The sequence below is a fragment of the Pteronotus mesoamericanus genome, unplaced genomic scaffold (genome assembly GCF_021234165.1).
Source record: "Pteronotus mesoamericanus isolate MK-2021 breed Mesoamerican mustached bat unplaced genomic scaffold, CSHL_Meso_final contig_116, whole genome shotgun sequence".
NCBI lineage: Eukaryota > Metazoa > Chordata > Mammalia > Chiroptera > Mormoopidae > Pteronotus > Pteronotus mesoamericanus.
Genome location: NW_026555027.1, coordinates 7565324 through 7585975, shown reverse-complemented (window position 1 = coordinate 7585975; position 20652 = coordinate 7565324). Strand labels below are relative to the sequence as shown.

At 45.3% G+C, this 20652-nt stretch overlaps 1 protein-coding gene across 1 annotated transcript in view; it reads right to left on the bottom strand.

Annotated features, from left to right (window-relative positions):
- BACE2 (beta-secretase 2) overlaps window positions 1-20652 on the bottom strand; it is a 67141-nt gene that overhangs the window by 3166 nt on the left and 43323 nt on the right. Inside the window, exons 7-8 of the mRNA XM_054578518.1 lie at window positions 19481-19630; window positions 14127-14295 (exon numbers count right to left, since the gene is read on the bottom strand). Of these exons, the coding sequence (XP_054434493.1) occupies window positions 14127-14295; window positions 19481-19630 (319 nt within the window). The remainder of the gene's footprint in view (window positions 1-14126; window positions 14296-19480; window positions 19631-20652) is intronic.

Below are 20652 nucleotides of genomic sequence, written 5' to 3'. Positions count from 1 at the left end.
CCAAGCGGTAGTGCGAAAAGACATCCTACAGGCCAAGTCTGGCCTGCCATCTCTTTTTGCAAATCAAGTTTTGTTGGAACACAGCCCCATTCGTTCAGTTCCATATTGTCTATGGCGACTTTCTTGCTACAACCGCAGAGCGGAGCAGCTGCGACCAGACCATCTGGCCGGTGGGCCTGAAGGATTTACCACCTGGCTGTTTGTGGAAGTAAAAGCTGGCCAATCCCTGGCCTACAGCATAAAAATGCAAATACTGAACAAACAAGGGTGAGAACTAAAAATAAGCCTACTCTTATTGCAAAGGCAACATCAGACATATTGATGGTAGAAAACTTGAAAATACAAGTAAAAGGAAAGTAAAACACATACATTCACCACTCAGAAATAATCAACATTCATATTTTAGAATGCAAACTTTTCTAACACATCACTTTTTTAAAAAGAAACAAAACCAAAAACTAAGTTAGGGTCATGTAGGGCATGCTGTTCTGTAAACTCTGTCTTCACTTTACACGTGATAAAAATCTTTTCATGTCAGAACCATACTACTTTTTAAGACTACACAAAAAAAGCCAAATTGTGGATGTATTAAATTTGCTTACCAATCCCTACGTATGGCCCCTTAAGTAGTTTTCAGTATTCTTTCCACTAGAAATACTGATGTGTGAAACCTTTGTCCCTAAATCTTTGCTCATAACCTTTAAGTTTTTCAGAACGAGTCACTAAAAGTAGAACGATGGGCCAAGGAATGCTCCCTTTTAAGCATCTGCATATTATTTGCTGACAAATCGCCCACAAGAGAGACCAGCCAGTCTCCACGCCCACGGAGGCAGATGGCAATGGCCTCTGCCCACTCTCACCAGCACTGGAAACGTAAGGAAGAACGGTGGTCCTCAACCCAAAACCGTGATGCCTACGATTATTTGTTTATTCGTGGGGGAAGCCACTTAAAAAAACACTCATTGGCCATTTATACTTTTCTGTTATAATTTCTATCATTTTCTCATTGATTTTACAAATCCTTTATATGGTAAAGCTTTCTTACACTGCCAACGTCTTTTCACAGTAGGTCGTTTGTCTTTTTTAAACTACATTTCCTTTATAAGTAGAGGTGCTTTAACAAATGCAATTAGGAGAGTGAAACATACATAGTAGTGCAAAGGCCCTAACCCTCCAGACATTAAAAATCACTTGAAACCACTTCCACTGCCAGGTGGGATGGAGTAAGAGGGGCCAGATTTACCCTCCCACCTGAAATAACTAAAAAAATGAACAAAGTATATGGGAGGAAAAAAGAAAAGACCGAAGATCTTGGAAGCTGGGCAGGGAGAACCGGTAAGTCCTGGGAGGTGAGAAAGAAATGAAGTGACTCCCACAGGCGCCCGGCCCACGGACTCGAGACAGCTCCTAGGCTGTGGCCCGGGGAACAGAGACGCGGGTGCAGGCCAGCAGAGCTCGCCGAGTCGGGGAGACAGAGGGAGAACAAACCGTTAGAGTTTTCAGGGAGAACAGCGCGCAGAGGACGGCCGCACACAGGGAAACCCCCTGCTGCCCAGGGGACCTCCCTTCAGCCCAGCTGAGTGCTGACCGGACAAATGAGTGAAGTCCGCCGAAAGGCCCGCTGGGAGGGCCATAAGAGACTGTGCTCGGGGCTCACATGCAGGGCTGGGAGTGGTGCCTATTGCCAAGTGTTTCCTGTTCACTGTTTTCTAGAGAGAAAGAAAAAAGAACAAGCCCAATTCACAGGGTATCACTTCAAGGACTATGAGTCTTTTGCCTGTAAGCCATAGACTAAACATGCCTCTGACCCCATCTCATAATGCCTAAAAGCAAGATAAGGCAGGATCAACTCTTTCTAAAGCGACTCAACTGTAATCAAGAACAAATCTCAGGAGTATTTGTCAGGACACAAAAGCACTGCACTCTTTCAGGCTCCTGAGCCCAACTCCAGTGTGGGTGGGGGGTAGCTCTAACACCAGCAAGCGGTTCTCGCACACCAGCAAGGCGTCCAAGAATTCAACTCAGCGCTCATATTAGTTATAGAAAAAGACCTAAACCAAACTTCTACATGTGAAAACTGCAATATGCAAGATGCAAAGGACACTGCGTGGTATTAACAGCAGCATATACACTGCAGAAAATAAGACTAGTGGACTTGAAAACATATTAGAAATGATCCAAAACATAATACAGAGAGGCAAAATGTATAGGGAGAACATCAGTAACTGCGGGACCACTTAAAGTGGCTAGATATCCATGCAATTAGGCTGCCCAAATGAGAGAAGGGGATGAGAGGTGGAAAAACAATATTTGAAGATCTAATACAAGTTTTCTAAACTTGATGGAAACTATACACCGCAGGTCCAAGAGGCTCAAAGAACTCCAAGCACAAGAAACATGAAGCAGACTCTACCAGTGAATCACTGAAAACGAGTGATAAAGAGAAAATCTTAAAAGCAGAGAGAGAAAAAAATATTTTGCACAAAGACACAAAAAGAATTCAAGATGATTTCATGTCAGAAATAATACAAGCTACAAGACATGGGGTGGGGGGAGACCCTGTCAACCAAAATTCTACATCAAGCAAAAGTATCTTTCAAAAATAAAGATAAAATAAAGACATTTCGAGACATACGCACGCTGCAAGAGTTCATCACAAGAGGATGCACATACATACATACTTACACTGAGTATCATCCAGCCTTAAGAAAGAAGGAGATGCTGCCCTTGTGACAACATGGACAGCCCTGGGGGACATTACGCTGAGGGTAAGAAGCCAGGCTCAGAAAGGCAAACACTGGATGACCTCACTTACATGTGGAATCTAAAAGTAGTCAGAGCAAGCAGGCAGGAGTAGACTGGTCGATGCCGGGGCTATGGGGAGAGGGAAATAGACATCAGCAGAAGGGTATACAGTTTCAGGTATGCAAGACGAGTAAGTTCAGAGATCTGACGTACAGCCTGGTGATTAGAGTTAACAGTACTGTATCGCATAATTAAAATGTGCTAAGAGGGTAGATCTTAAATATTCTTACCACCACCAAAACAAAAAAAAAAAAAGAAAAGAAACAAAGAAAATGGTAACTATGTGAGGGGATGAGTTTGTTCCTTAGTTTGATTGTGGTGATCATTTTACCATGCATGTGTATCTCAAAACACCGGAAATATAGATAACCTTTATTTTTCAATTATACCTCATTAAAGCTAAACAAAAGAAAAAAACATCACAACCGACCTGCACTATAAAATACACTAAAGGAAGCCCTGCAAGCAGAAGACCAATGGTATCAGATAGAAACCCAGAGCTACACAAAGGAATGACAAACGCCAGGAATAACTCTTAACTGTACATACTTAAGAAGATAGTTGACTTAAGCAAGACCAGTAACGACATCCTCGGTGGCTCACGACATACGCGTAGGTGAAGTGTATAACGGCAAGAGCCCAGAGAGCAGAGGGGAGAAAGTGAAGCACACTCTTGCAGCTTCTTTTACTGCAGGGAGCAGCAGTGATAAATCGAAGGTGTGTACTCTAAACCCTAAGGTGGCTGCTACAGTAACACAGCAAAGAGCAAAAGCTAATAAACTGGCCAAGGAGAAGAAAAGAAATAGAAGTACTCAATCCAAAAGGCGGCAGAAAAAAGGAGAAATCGGGGGGGAAAGGAACAGATAAGACAAAGAGAAAATAAACAGTAACATGGTAGACACAACCTTATCAATCATTGCATTAAATACAGTTGAACCCAGGGTTGGCAAACTTTTTCTCTAAAGGGCCAGACAGAAAATATGTTACGCTTTTTTGGGCCACATGGGATTTCTAGCATATAGTCTTCTCGATTGTTTTTACATAAACCTTTAAAAATGTAAAAACCATTCTTAGTTCAGAAACAGGCTGCTTGCCAGAGTTGGCTGGCGCGCTGCTGTCTGCCAATCTGTGGTCTGAGCACCCCAACGAGAGTGTAGAGATTGTCAAATTAGATAAAAAGAAATGTTTAATTTTATGACTACATGCTGCCTACAAGAAGTCCACTTTAAATGTAAACACTCAAATATATTAAAAGACAAAGGATAGAAAAAGATGTATTGTGCTCATGCTAATCAAAAGAAACCCACAGTGGCTATATTAACACTAGACAGAGCAGGTTCAGATGGTAATCCATGACAATAAAATGTTCAACTCATAACAGGCCATACAGTACTAAATGTTCATGTACCTAGTAAGAGTTACAAAATACAAAGAACAAGAAAGGTGAAATTGCAAGGAGAAACCAACAAACCCAATAAGATAGCCAAAGGTTTCAACATCTCTTTCTTAACAATAGAGAGTGCAAGTAGACAGAAAAAGGTAAGGATCTAGCCTAACTGAACAGCACGACTGGCTAGCTTGACCTGAATGACAACTCATTCTATAGGATATTCCACCCACACAGCTGAATATACATTGTTTTCAAGAGCACATTAAATATTTACGAAGATGGACTGTATTATAGTCCATAAGACAGGTTTCAATAAATTTAAAAAGGCTTGTTTTTACACTATGTTCTCTGACCACAGTGGTAGTAGATTTGAAGTCAATAACAGAAAGATATTTGGAAAAATCCATAATTATCCAGAAACTAAGTAACACATTTCTAAAACTATAAAGAGTCTATGAGAAAACACAGGAGAAAATGTCCCTGAGTTAGGCAAAAAATTTCTTAGTTACAATTACAAAAAGTACCAACTATAAAAGAAAAAAATGATACATTTTATGTTATCAAAATTAAGAGCTCTTTGGAAGATAATATTAAGAGACAAGAAAAGATTGGGAGAAAAATACTTGCAAGTTACATTTCTCATGAAGGATTTGCATTCTGAACATAAAGAACCCTGAAAACTCAATAATGAGACAATAGAAAATTCAATATAAAATGGGAAAGAAAATCTGAAAAAAATGCTTCACCAAAGAACATGTGTGAATGGCAATACACACGTGAAAAGATGATCAAGATTATTAGTCATTAAGGAAATGCAGAGTAAACCACAGTGAGACGTCACCAAATATCTAGTAAAATAAAAACACCGACCATGTCAGATGCTCGTGAGGCTATAGGGGGGCTGGAGCTCAGACGCTCCTGGTGGGGATGCCGCTCTGAGAAACGGTCTGGCAGTTTCTTCGGAAGTGAAACGTATCTCTGTCATATACCTAGCCATTCCATTCCGTGGACTTACCCCGGGAAAATGAAAAGATATGCCCAAGGACTTCTACACTGATGTTCATTGCTGCTTTATTTGGAATAGCCACAAAACTTGGACACAACCCAAAAGTTCAACAGGCGAATGAGGGTAAACCAAAGGTTGTATATCCATACAATTAAACACTGCTCAGCAGTTAAAATGGATGAACTATTACTGCATGAAACAAAATGAGTACATTTCAATAACTGTGCCGAATGAAAGTCAGACAAAAGCAATGCATACCGTGACTCTACTTATATGGAATTCTAAAAAGTGAAAAGCAACCTGTAGTTTCCACAGAAGGCAGGCTGACGGTTCCCTGAGGGAGGTGGGGGGTCAGTGAGGGCAGGCAGAATGAAAGAAAGCAAGGAAACTTCTGGGCTGACAGAAGTACTTAAGGTCTCATGTGATAATGGTCTCAAGGGCGTATAGATATGCAAAACGTATCAAGTTGTGACCCATAACAGAAACTGTCCCTTTGATACTACTTATATCTAAATAAAGCTGTTAAAAAAAAATCGAAAGAACGAGATAGCCAAAAAAGTATGTCAAAGAACAACACAGGTGATATGATCACCTTTGGTTTAAAAAAGAAAAACGAAACCAACCCCAGCGATCCTGTGTACCTAGGGATTGATTTTAACACTGCTCTTCAAGTGGCACGTCTGAGTTACACACTCTTATATATGCTACAGATAGAGGCAAAAAAATGTTAAAACCCCAACAAAATCAAATTTTCCTCAATGTGCATGTGTTACTTGTATAATCAGAAAAGTCATATATATATTTTTAAAAAAGGTTTTTGTAAACCAGCACCAATTTATATGTTGTCAGACATACTGCGTAATCTGGAAATACCCGCGTCCTCACATTGGCTAACTAGCTATTCAACATTAAAGGAAAATTGATTCAAAAATACTTCTTTGTAGGGCCCAGTGTGTTTCGGTGGGTTGGGCATCATCCTGAAGAGCAAAAGGTCGCTGGTTCGATTCCTGGTCGGGGCACATACCTGCGTTGCCATTTTAGTTCCTGGTGGAGGTGCGTGTGAGGGGTGGCCAATCAACATTTCTCTCCCTCTCTTTCTCCCTCCCTTCCCCTCTCTCTAAAAAAATAAAATAAAACAAATCTTTAAAAAAAATACACCTGTAGGATGTTTTCTTGGAATGCCATCACGGAACATTTATTTTGTATACTACTAATTCTATGGTCAGAGGATAGATTTTAATTTTTTATTGAATTCGTTTAGGAGAGACTAGAGTATAAGCAGTTGTTATGAGCATGGACCCTGGGGTCAGGCTCCTGGGGTATGGATCCGAGCTCCCACTTAGGAGCTGTGTCATCCTGGCCAAGTAACGTAACTTCTTTGCCCCTTAGTTTCCTCATCCGCACGTAGTATTAATAAGAGCACCTACAAGTCATCGTCTTGTGTGGTTAACCAAGTGAATAAGAAGTTAAGCACTTAGCACAGTGCTAGGGGTAAGATCATTGCTTCCTAAGAATCACCTGTTAACACACTGCTATTTTTAATTCTTTCACCAATGTCCTGGATTAAGATTTGAATGACGTGTTTCCTCTGTCCTGTGGCCCAGAAGATCAGGACCCATGGATGTTGAGTGCCTGAGGAAGCAACGCCAATTTCCCAACTATAACAATTACACCTGTCGGATCTTTCTGCCATAGCCTGCAAAACAAAGTGAGCTGTTTCCCTAGACCAGCAATCTGGTACTGAGGTGATTTCTGAGGAGTGTTCTGGAGGTCCGGAACAGGCGCCCGGACCCAGGGCCATTCTGCTGCGCAAGCACGTGACAGCCCCTCTCTGTGGGCGCTCAGAGTTCTCTCCTGACAAATGATGCTGCAGGGCTGCTGGGCCTCTCTGCCTTTGGGGCCCCACGGCTTTGGCATCTTTTGATTTTATTCTAAGTAGAAGGCAGAAGCACGTCTCTGCAACTCTGCTCTGAACAGCTAACATTCCTATTTTTACACATGAACACGGACCAGATGATCTGCTTTCAACCTGCAGCACAGAAAATTCACAGCGAAACGACTGCCAAGTCCACGATGTGTCTCCAGTTGTCTAAGCTGAAACCTACACAGCTTGGGCGGGGCTGAGCGCCTCCAGCTATAAAAAGATGGGTGGTATTTCAGAAGCTTTGACTACATTAAGAGGGTTGTCAGTTTTAACACCTGATTATTTTCCTAGCCACAGGGCACTTGGTCCCAGAAACACGCGGGCCGTGGTAAGCGCTCCAGTTTTCAATATCTGTTCCCGGGATATGAGACTGGGCACTGAAGATCCCGGATGGCCAGCTCCATGACACACGGTGACAGCCACCTTGTTCATCTGGCTCTGATCTGAGACTAGAACAGCCACTCTCTGAAGGAGTGGGGATGGGAGGGAGAGTTGAAAGGAGGCAGCCCAACAGAAGCATCTGGGGATCTTCTCCCAAAATACCCACCACCATCCCAACAGAACCCGGCTGGAAAAGGAGGTGAGGATGTACACCACGTGCATTTTCAAAAGCTCCCGGGAGACTTGTCAAAGAGCTCTCACTCACTGGTCTCCTCCCGGCCCTGCCCCAACCCTTGGAGGGAAGCCACATCCTGTACACTAAATGATGTCTGTCAAACACAAATTATTATGCCAACCAACATAAAAGACATTGGGAGGGAAGGGCAGCTCCCAAAGATTTTGGCTCCATCACGTGCTGGTTGGCACAAAGGTGGAAATGCATCCAGCTCTAACACAGAGAAATGTGGATAAAATATAATTTCCAATTTTTAAATATGTAGCTGAGTCCAGAAATGGGCCCCAGGGTTGGGGTTTTGGAAACCCAGGTGTGTGTGTGGTGAGGGGTTGGGGCAGGGGGAGCAGAAGGGATGGAAGACTTGACTGAAGCATCAAGGAGACCCTAGAACCAGGAGGCCAATGGAATGCTGGTCCGTGGGCAGGAGGAGTCAGAAAACTCTACCAACATGGGAGGTTGACTGTCCAAGGTCTGAGGAGGGTGGGTGAGGAGGACAAGAAAGACTCTCCCACGAGAAATGGAGCCTCTAAGACACAACCACAAGATCCCGTGGCTGGAAGCTAAATTTGCACAGCTTGGTGTAGAAATTGTGAAGTTCTTATGATCTGAGGAACCCAGCAGAAGCAAATGCAAAATTGCTTATTAGCAACATTTTTACAACCCAAGGTGCACTGACTTCTCCCAGCGGGCATGGGCGTGGGGGCTGGGGGGGCTCCCATGAAATAAACTCAACAAAAAAAGTTTCAAACCAACTGAGAAAAAACCCACCATGAGAGAACAAGTCAGCAGACGTAAAGACGAGGAGATTAACCATCCAGGAGATGGTTATTAAACCAATCAAGGAGATTGTAAAGAACAGTCTGCTTGAGATCACACAATAGCTGTGTTTAAAAGGATTAAAAAGTCACTAAATTACCAATAAGAGTTTTTTTAACTAAACAAGCTGGTTCAGAAGTTCACAAAGGAAAAAAATTAAGAAAGAATAGCAGGGAAGTTTTGGACAAGACAAATAATAAAAGGAAACTAATATTGTAAGACACCTCAATGGAACAGAATAGAAAATCCAGAAATAAATATATATCTGAGATATTTTCTGGAATTTGATATGAAATCATAGTGGGATTTCAAAATAGTAAAGAAAAGATGAATTGTTCAATAAATGCTGTAGGAACAATGGGGTGTCATCTTGGGGTGAAACAGTTTAATACAAACATTTTGTGCCAAAATAAATCAAACATAAAAGTTCCTGAATAAATCACAAAATATTTTAGTAAGGCCATTTAACATGTGACATTAAACCTAAGAGCCTTAAAGCAAAAGATTGATATGTTTAAATACATAAAAGTAAACGTTTAATATTAAAGTTCATTATGTTCCAAAATAATTTACATTGAGACAGGAATTATAGTTTTTTTCTCCAGACCAATGGTTAATTTCTTAATCACATAAAGAACTCCTACAGAAAAAAACAAAAAATTGAAAACCCAACAGGAAAAAAAAATGGGAAAAAGATACGAGTGGTTAGTTCACAGAAAAGGAAGGACAAATGCCCTTAGAAATATGAAAATAAACTCAACCTCACCCATATAAAGTAAAACAAATTAAACTGACCCTGCGATAACATTCTCCAACTATCAGATGGGAAAATTCCCTGCAGTGTGGTAACACCAAGCTGGCGAGGTTGCCCGGGGAAACCGGTATTTCAGAGGGCTTGTTCAGCCAGATGTAAGCCCGTGTGACCTCTACGGAGCCCATGTGACAATACTCATCAAGATGACAAATGCTCATGCCCTTTAACCCAGCAATTCTACTTCTAACAATCTCACTAGAGGTATACGTCCATACGTGTGAGCAGACATATATAAATGGTATCCACTGAAGGACGGCAAACGACCCAGACGTCTACCAGTAATGACGGGCGAAATAAATTAGGAACCCTCCACAGAACACAAGATGATAAGGCTGAAAAAATAATAATGAAGGAGCATTTTATGTACTCATATGATTGTCTCTGAGTGGGTCGCTGTGTAGCTCATTGTAGCACTTGAAAATTACCCAGGCAACTTTTCAAATTAAATTAAAAACGATAATGGATATAAAGAAAATACAAGCTACAACAAATTACAGAACGCTACAAAAAAGTGAGCTAGTATGTTTGAAAAAGTACAAGATAGTATTTCTAGGAATAAAAAATGTAGTTAATGTAATTAAAAATTCACTAAATAGGTTAAAGAGATTGAACACAGATGAAGAGAGAATGGCCAATATATATTAAGATTTTTCATAATAAAATATCTAGAAGAATCAGAGGGGAAACTACATATTCAGTAAGTGATGTTGAGGAAATTGAATAGCCTTATAAGAATTAAGTTCCTACGTCACATTTTAGAAAAAAATAGAAAGTATATAGTATACTTAAAAAAATAACCATTTTCTTAGATTAAGGAAGAATTTCTTAAATAAGAGCAGAGAAAAAGCCATAAGAAAGATTAGTAAATTTTATTTCACTGAATTTAAGAAAAAAATGTAAATAAAAGACACCAAAAACAAGTAAAAAAAGGTCAGAGAGATTAAAAAGAGATTCACACCATGCACATAACCCAGAAAAATTAATCTCCAATGTTTAAGAACTCACATGTATCAATAAAAAGGGTAAGTAGAAAAACATGCAAAAGGAGTTAATAGAAAAATCCACTTTCAGAGAAGCGCAAACACCCTATAAACATAACAAAAGTTAAGTCATCTCAGAAGAAATCAATTAAAATAATACTATTTCATACAGATAGGTCGTTCAAACACCAAAACAACTATGATAATCCTTTGATGGAATGGAAATTCCGACATGATTCTGGCGGTCCATCTACTTTGAAGACAAATTTGACAGGAACCAGTGACTCTGATTGGAGCACCGAATCATCTAGAAATTCCATTCCCAGAAGACCTCATTCCTGTGCACAAAGCTGTTCACCACAGGACTGTTTAGAGCTGCAGATGTTAGGAGCAACCAAAATGTGAGTCAAGGCAGGATTGGGTGAGTCTCCTGGGTATACTCACACAACGGAATGCTATACAGCAGTCAAAACGAACGACCTAGCTCTGGTAGCAATGTGGGCAATCTAGAAAAAGTAATGTTGAACAACAAAAGCAAGTTGACAAAGGATATGTACCATACAACAGCGTTCCTATAAATTAATAAATACCGAGAAGTCCAAATGACCAACCCATGTTTTGTCATAAATACTTATTTATAGGTATAGGATCGTCAGCTCCTAGAATAACCCTCAATGGCCCACTTCCTGGCATTTACTCTTGTGTATTCTCCTTACCCACCTACCAAATGAATAGGGCAGAAGGGACACCATGTCACTTCAAGATTAGTTTACAAATGACTGGCTTCTGTCTTAGATGCTCTGTTGCACCCTCTCTCTTTTGGATCACTTATTCTGGGGTGACCACGGACCCATTTAGGGGACACTCAGATGGGCCAGTAGCAAGGCCCATGTGGCAAGGAAGGAGGGGTGCTGGCAGCAATCACATGACTGAGCCTGGAAGGGGACCCTCCAGCCTGCAGGCGCTGCAGTCTCAGGGGAGACCCTGGGCCAGAACCACCCTGCTAAGCCCCCTTCAATTCCTGACACAGGCTCATAAAGTGCTAAACAGGGGACAAGTTGGTCCACAGCAATAGAAAATAACCCAGGGTACTTGTAATGATGCAGTGAAATTATAAACGTACAGTAAATATGAGAAGAACATACACCAACTTCAGGAGAAAGGGTAGCTCTAGGGAGTGCGGTGAGGTGGGGCTTTAACTATACTTATTTTTTTATTTCTATGACAAACATTTGAAGAAAATATGACAGCATGTTTGCATTTGTTAAACCTGCGTGTTCTGTATGTGTGTACATAGCATACAGTTCTGTGTGACTTTAAGCATTTTCTTTGTTATTTAGAACATGTTATAAATGAAAAATAAATGCTTTGAAATGGAAAAAAAGGGCAGGCTATCTCTTCTGCTGATTGTGGAGCCGCAGACCAATATCTGGCTCCTAACTGCAGCCCCCAAGCGATGGCTTTAATGACTAAGCTGCTGGCACTGAAGGGGAGACAGCAGTGTGTTCGCCCCACTGCTAAAATCGAATGGCTGAGCACCCAAACCTTAACTACATTTTCAAAAAAATAGCCACAACAAACTTGACTGAGAGCACCTATCCAAGGATTCATGGTGAAATTCAGGAGAACGTCTCTGCCTAGAAACACTTAATATTGTAACTGTTTCCGACAGCACTTCCCTCAGGAGCAGACGGGGATGACATCTCAGCAGCATTAACTGAAGTGGACGATGTGACCGCTGTTGCCATAGTAGCCTCGACTTTGATAGTATTTAACGAGAGAACAGGAACTGTGGGGGAAATTGCTTTGGTTCTCAGATTCCCTGGGTTAAAAGAAGTAAAACGGCCACCGTTGGGCGATGCGGCGTTTCTGGTTGCACAGCCCCGGCTAACACATGACCCCCCTTTGCGAAAAGCAAACAGACTGAAAGAGTTAATGCCCCTGTGAAAGGTTCCCACTCACTCATGACCAAGATTAAAAAATGACAAGTCCCAAGGCCCCCGAGTCTGGTCACAAATACAAAGAACGCCGCACTGACATCTAAGAAGGGACATCACCACATCGCAAATATGTACGTGGATTGGGTGATTTTATTTACATAGGACAGGAAACGGGCCTAAGATTCCAGATGTAATTTTCCCTTTTCATATTTCTCTTCTGCTCTCCAAATCAACTAACTCTGCAGGAACGAGTGTGCTCACCCAGGAAGATGAAGACTCGCTCACCTACTGTATTTCCCAGAATTCCCAGTTTAAGACCACGATGGGGGTGGTAAGGAGTAAGAGCAGAAAATCTCCCCCCCCCCACACTGAATAAATGGGCCGTGCTCGGCATTTTGCCTGCACACCATCCTCCCCCCGAACTCAGGCTGATTTCAGATCAGAGTGAGGGTCTGGCTGGTCGGTGAGCAGTCCTGCCTGTCCTGCGCCTACCGGGTTTTGCTGTGCATAATGCGCACCCACGTTCTTGGCCCCAAGTTTCTGGGGGAAAAAAATCTTATGTTTTAATTCCATTATTTACTTATTTACATTTAGATACTTGTTTTTCTGTACTATAAAGGAATTTTGGCATTTATTTTTGAACATATTATGGTACAAGAAATTTTACGTAACAAGTAATTACAAAACACAGGAACAGCTACAAGGCATTTCGCGTACTACCCATGGGTAATGCGCATCCTTACTTGTCCCTCAAAAATCTGGGCAAAAAGTGCACATTATACATGGCAAAATACAGTATATCTCAGGTTGAAGGCTTTCATCAAATTCCTCCTTCCCTTCTTTCACTACATGGTGATCTTGTATTTCACTATAACCCCCAATTTTCTTCTGTTGTGCCTCCTTCTCATTGGCTCTTTTTTCTACCTCCCATTTGCTTCGCTATTCCAGCCCTTGGCATGTTAGGAGCACAGCTTAGGGTTTCCTTCAGTTCCTGACCTTGACCGATGCACCACACACTTCCAGCCCTCTGACGCCCTCTGGAGGCGTGGTGGCTCTCCAACAGCTGTCTGTGCCTGTACTTTCTCCCCTGGTCTCCCGCATTCCATCTATGACTTGCCTTTTCCTTGGTAGCTCGGCTGTTGGTCAGAAATACCCGATCCTCCCACCAAACCATGGGCAGTGGGGACACTCCCTCCCGAGCCGCCTGTCCCCTCTGAAGGCATTTGCAAGTGTCAGGCGCTTACCCACCCAACCCATTTCACTGCGCTCCTCCGGTGTCTCCAAAGACCTGGACGAGCCTCAAGTCAGGCTTCGCAGAATAACGCTGCTCTGCCGCCCTTGTGCCATGTCGTCTAAGGAATTCTATTGGAAAATGGGCTCCTTGGTCTCATTTCGAGAACTAGTGAAGATGGGCATTTACTTCTTATTTCATAGGATTTCTTTGAGGGGATATTATTCACAGCCTATCTATGAATTTTCTCCTTCACCCTTTTGCATCCACTGTCAAACACTGTGCCCTTCCCCCAGGCCCCTTGGAGTACTTTTATTCCTGGGACGAGGTGCCACAGCAAGTTTAACCTGAGAGGGCACCGGGATGCCAGCGTTTACTGAGCGCTTGCCACGCGCCGAGTCCTGCGCTGCAGTCATACCCAGGTAACCTCACTCTTTCCTCTCAGCAACACACAGCGCATTGTATCGCTAAGCCTTCGATCACGGGGAACGGGCAGCAGCGAATCAATTCAATGGCAACTGACTGACCAAGAAGTGCTTCCAAGTGAGCGAGTTGACGTAAGCACTCTAGCTCCGTCGCCCTGTCTGATGGGAGCGCCGCTTACCTGCACAGGGGCTTGCCGCAAAGCCCACCCTCTTCCGAGCTCGGTCGAAGACCACGTAGAAGCCTTCCATCACGGTCGCACCGATCACCAGCGCGTTGGTGGAAGGCGAAATGCCGAATCGGTAGCATTCGTAGTTCAGGCCGGCCCCCATCATGGGCTGAATGTAAAGCTGTTTGTGTAACAGGGAAGAGGAACAAGAGAGAAAAAGAGCACATCAGGCAACGTCACACTATTGTCATGGTCACGGTGTGTTCAGGACCCTCCCAGGTGCTACGGGGTGCTGCAGAGAAGGAAGAAATTACAGGCCCTGCCACTGAGGAGTTGAGATCATAAGCATGGTGACAAACATAACTGAAAGTGACAGAAACGTGTATGCGACCTGTAACTGCACACGGGTACAATGGTAAGAAGATTCCATCCACCCATCATCCATCCGTCCATCCATCCATCTAGTCATCCATCCGTCCATCTGCCCACCAGTTATTTATTGAGCACTTCATATGGCCAAGACACTATCCTTGATACCAGCAACACAGGATGAGTAAGACATGGCTTCTGTGCCACCAAAGTGTGCCATCTATGGGGGAGGCAGGTAAGTAAAGACCAAATCAGAAGTGCTCCAACAGGTCCCTTCTGCCGCTAATGCTGGCCTTCTAACTCTCTCCTCATCCAACTCTTTGCTTGGTCTCTAAGGCAGGGTCCTCTCTTCTTCCTCCTAACTCACTGGCTGCACCCTCGCAGGTACCTGGACTGGATTTGCATCGCCTTCCTCACCTGTCAGCATCCAAGAACCCCAGAGCTCTGGCTCCCTCTCCATCGTCCCTCCCGGGGGACCTGCACTGCCCACAGCCTTCAGGACATCTCCTGTGCTCTGGGCTGAGGCACCCGAATCTTTACGTCCAGCCCAGATCCTTGTAGTCATGGCCACACTGTCCACCTGCCCACCCATCACTCAGCGGGCATCTCAAGTGTAACATTTAAAAAAAACAGGCTGTTGCCCCATCTGCTCTTCTGTCAAGGTCCCCTGTAAGTGCACGGCACACCCACACCTCAGGCCTCGGGGCACTGAGTCAGTGTCTCTTCAGCCGTCCTTTGAAACGGAACCTGACGCGATCACTTCCCCCTTCTCCATGGCCACCACCCCCGTCCAGGCCATCACCGTCCCCTTCTTGCACGGTCTGCTACAAAGGTTCCTAACCAGGCCCAGGATGCCACCTTTCCAAAGTGACAGTGTCACCCTCTGTCCGAGAGGCAGCATGACACAAGTGAGGTGACTTGCTCAGCATGAGAGGCAGAAGCCATCACAGTCAAGAGAGGACACAGCACCCCCAGCCGAGAAGTTCTGGCCAGTGTGAGGACCATGCCCTGCAGGGCTGGACAGGGTTAAATAAATACCAGAGGTGGCCCTTGAGGAGTCTCTGGGGACTTGAGTCAAAACTGAAAACCCTCAGTGAGCAAATCAATATCATATCAGTAACAACAAGCCCTCTGTTTTTTAATGGCCAAGTACTAACAGGTAGGCAATTAAGAGAAGAGAGTGGCTTAGGAGGACATAATGACAAATATTTGAAAAAAAAAAAGCAATATAGCACTAAGTAAGTGACAAGGACTTTGCCCTAAAGGGCAAAAGCACTAAGAAAAACTTGGAGGAACAAGTTGAGACTCACAGAGGGGCGGCCCTGGGTCCTGTGGCTGGTGGGAATGTGAGAGGTAGGGATTTTGAAATGAGTGGGGCTGGGGGCGGGGGCTGCCGTTTCATGACTGGACGCGAGCGGGGGTGGGGAGTAGGGGTGGTGGGGTGTGGGGTGGGGGGCTAATTGGTCGGAGTGCAGGTCGTTAGATTGGGAAGCCCTAGAACAGCACTGAAAAATTGGAACGTGAAAGGAAACCAGAAGCTGTGCTGGAGAAAACGCATGGGATAAAACTGACGCCCGAGGACGGTGACCGCCGGTGTACTTCATGTGCAGGGAAGACTGCGGGGAGAAGCGCCTCAAGGCAGAGAGGGAGCAGGGACACAGGGGTGGCCGTTCCTGGCATCACCGGCTGCCAGACAGCAAGCAGCTGCTGTGTCCAGCGAACCGTTTCAGCAGACAGAACTCTGCACGGATCGGTCTGTCTGTCCGTACACCTTCTTCCAGGCAAAGAATCCTTCTTTCTATCCCTCACTATATGCTCGGCGCCTGGGCACCTCACTTATGCCAGGCATATAGGAAGGCCTCAAGAAATTCATGTAAAATGAATGCGTGAGCTAAGTTTTGATCGGTATTAAATGAAATGTACAGCTTCTCAGGAGGAGCAACTGAAATGAAAGGTCAGGGGGGCATTTAGCTGCCACAGAAACAGAAACACACACCCCTCTACCTGAATGAACTAACTCCACAATGAAACCCAACCAATTACCAAGTACAAGCTGAGGCTACTGATGCAGACAGAAATTTGTATCTTTTACTCTGTCCTTTCTGTGTCCCCTGGCTGACTTCGAATAAGAACTCCAGACTATAAATTTGTAACATGCTAGGAAAGCTTCAGTGTTTCTGGATCCCAGAATAAACTGTCTTCCTGAAACTAAAATGAGCACAAACAGACCAACCAGTGCTATTTAGACTGAAACTATTTACATGTATAGAGTTATGTGGAAAAAAAAAAAATCAGAATTTGTCTGCAAGCTGGGGATTGGTTTTTTTAACAAGCCAAAGAGGATTCAGCTCATGCATTTTTGGAAAATGGTGTCGGTGACAGACCAAGCCCAAGGTTGTTGCTTTTGATACAAGTCTCGTCTGCCCTAGCGGCCACATGCCCAGCCCCCACTGCTGGTGCCTGAAAGGTCCCGGGCAGGGGCCCTGGTCTAATACTTTGGTGACAAGGAGCCCTGTGATTGCCCTAAATGTTAGGAAAGGGCTCAGGTTTGCAGAGCCTGGGGTTGAAGAGATGACCTCAGTGCTGTCCTTGAGGGGGGAGTCACCAGCAGAGGGTGCCTGTGAGGTTCTCATCGGGTGGCTGCTCAGGACTGTGCATCCGTGTCCTTCCTACCTGGGCGACGGAAAGCACACGGGGCGATGTTGAATTAAAAAAATAATAACAAACGAAAACCAGTGAGGAAAGTTGATATTTAAAAACCAAAAATGTGAACATGTCAAAGTCAACCAAAAAAAAAAAAAAAGTCCACTGTCTCATACGTGAGAAAGAGGCTGAGTTCTCACGCAGAGATAGGCAAATGGATGCGATCCTCCTAAAGCTGCCTCCCTGTCTTCCACACCCACTTAGTGCTGGGTCCTAAAAGCGGTGACTGTCCCCAGTGAACCTTCGGTTTTGATGGCTATCACCTGCCCTGGCGTAAGAGCTTTTTCCCCTTAATGCCTGCTTTTTTCTCCTGCACCTTAGGAGTCCCTGACTCTGCCAGCCACCCACATGCCACTTGTCTCTCAGCACACATCCACCTCTGTCCCCCAGCTAGGTTTCCACTGCACTTCCAAGCCACATGGATGAAATGATGACCGCATTTGGATGGCTGGCGGACCAAAGTGTCATCATAAAGAGTACATTACTGTAAAGATGCTGAAAGCACACCCCTCTAACATCACTCTTTGCAGTGCTGCTCACCCAAGGATATGGCCGCCTTCAGAAAATATCATTGGCAAATATTGTACTATCATTTCTCCTTTATAGTTAAAGAGGCAGACACAGAAAGAGCTAAGGGACCCGCTTAGAGCTGTAGTGTGAGTCACAGGCAGCGCAGAGCGCCTACGGCCGGCCTCCATCCTCAGAGCAGGCGACACGCGCTGGGCTGTATTTCAGTCTTTTCCCCAAAGGGAACGCACCCTTCCCCCCATACAGAGTTGGAAAGGGAGGACGGCAGTATTATCATTTACTTGTTTCTTCTGAAATTCGTCCTCCCTTCCCATCCCCTACCCCCGCTCTTTTATTCCCAATTCACCAGATTACAACAAAGACACAGTGACTCATCCATTTAACCCACAGTGGCTGGGCCCTGCCCTTAGGGCTGTGTTAGGGGCGGCCTTTAAAACGCAGGGTTCTCATCTTAAAAGATTTAATTGAATTGAGAAAGAAATATAAGTGCGTGTGTGTTTTTTTCAGAAAACGGAAGTCAAAGGAAAAAGACAAGAGCATAAAATACATCCTAAAGAGATGACCCCAGGCCAGAAGAGCCATCTAGAAAACATACATTATGAGTTTGAAGGGCAAGCTCACAAATGGGTTATTCTGCTCAGCAGAGGTTCGGCCAAAGATGGGTTGTTTGAGTTGGGTCTTAGAGGTTGGGAGGGAGTTAGATACACAGATGGAATGGGGACCAGAGGGCATTTCCGGCCTGGAGGGTGGAGTCCAGGGGTCAGGAGGTGGGGGCAGGCACAGTGACCGGTGCACGGAGGGAGGATCAAGGGTGTGGAAGGGTCCAGCGTGGAGGTAGGTCATCGAAAGCCACACCAGGGAAGGAGACTATCAGCACTTAAATAGTGGGATGGAAAGCTGTAGTTTAGGGAGATGAACACAAAAACAGAGTGGGGACATGGGCTGCCTGGAGGGCACCCTGGAGGTTCCCGAGGGGGTGGAGGGGGACGTGAGTGACGTGAGTGATGACAGCTGCTGGAAGGAGGGGACGAGGACGAGGTGAGAACATGAGGAAGGGGCAGAGCTTGGTCTATATGATTAGATGCTCGGGATGAAGCAGGAAGCAATGATTTAGGAATACCGAAAAATAATAATGCCTTCCTCTCGGAGAATCCAGTTTTGTTCTCTATTTATACGTAAGTAGGAAAGACCCATATGTTGGTGTTGTGGTGGATGTTGCAAAAATGTCCTCAATTCTTGACCTCTCCTGTCGCCGCACCCTTGTGATGTGAGTTTGCAGCTCCTCCCGTCAGGGAGGTGGCTTCTGCTCCCCCTCCTGGGGATCTGGGCCGGCCTGGCCCTGTGTGGGCAGCACCATGCAGGGAGGGCGGCTCCTTCTGGGCCTACATTCAGGAGCCCTGAGTTTCTTCTCTCCCAGGACCTGTCACCACTGCGTGAGTCAGCTGCTGGATGGTGAGACAACGGCCCCGTTGACTTAGCCGCCAGGAATGCGAGAGGCAGACCATCCTAGACCAAGGCCAGCCTAGCCGCAGCCAACCACAGGGGAGCCAGCCTGTGCAACCTGCAGACCTGCCCAGGGTCCTGAGCAGGAGGTAACGCTCACTGATTAAGGCTGCTGGTTCTCGTGGCTGTTCGGTCTGCAGCACCGTCGTACATCTCCTCGGTGCTAACGCGAAGGTAACATCGAAACACACCCATTATGCATGAAGCGCTTTACTTTTGCATGCTACGCGTTAGAGAGAGCAAAGCACAAGTCCAGCTCCTACCTGAGGCAGGATGGCGATGCGGAAGGACCTGCTGGAGTTCTCGGCTCTCAGGTAGATGGAGATTTTAGGAAAGTAAGACCAAGGTGTGTCGGAATTCGCCCAGCATGCCAGTTGGGATCCCGTCCAGAAACCATCAGAGAATTTTGGAATCTAGACAAAAAGAGGATCACGAGAGAAACAAGGACTAGTCTCGCACATCTACAGGAAATAGCTCCCGGCACTCGTTGTCACCCTGCCAGATGCCCGTGGGGATAAACAACGTTTCATTTGGACAGCGTGGTGGAGACATCAGCCCTCTGGAAGAGGGACAGCGATGACCGAGTAACAATGATTAAAATTCCTGGGGCACGTGGAGCATGGCACCATCCTAAGCGCGTTGCAGGAATGATGACTTTAACCCTCAGACACCGCCATCAGCGAGGTAACATCGTGCCATCTACTTTGCAGGTGAGGAAACCAAAGCACAGAGAGGTGCAGTGACTTGCCCAAGGTAACACAGTAGTTGGCAATGGCCCTTTTAAAGAGAGACCAGATCCTACACGTGGCCCCCAAGGGCCTTTCTGAAATCACCTCTGCTTGGACTTTCCTGTGCCCAGCAAGTGTCCCCCTGTGCAGAGCGCTTCTGGCGCATCTTTCTCCTCCTCCGGATAGATTGCCGCTCAGGTGACGCCTCATCCAGGAAGCCCCCCCGGAATCCCCCACATAATGCTGGATCCCTCTTGGGTGTCCCCTTCCTGCAGCAGTCACAGTTGGACATTTATTGCGATTCGTTAACTTCTGTTTCCTGCACTAGGATCTGAGTCCTCTCAGGACAGAGGAGGCCTGCTGTTGGCATATCCTTGTGGTCCTAACACCCAGCCAGTTGGAGAGACTCAGGGAAGATTTGCAGGAAATATGAATGGCAGTAGGGTAGGGGGGAGGCTGGGAATGCAGATCGTCCTCCTGTGCCTCTCATCAGGGGACTGGAAGGGCAGTGGCACCCACGCTCGCCCACCAGTTGCTGAATGCGTAGGGTTAATTGCACGTTCCAGCCACGCCATCTCACCAGGACCAGGGAAGGTGCCTGGGTGGGCCTGCCCTGTGCTGCCGGCTCCCACAGGGAGGGCTGTGCCGGAGGCCCCTCTTCGAGCATCTGCGTCCCTTCCAGCACAGAGCCCTGCTCACATGATGGC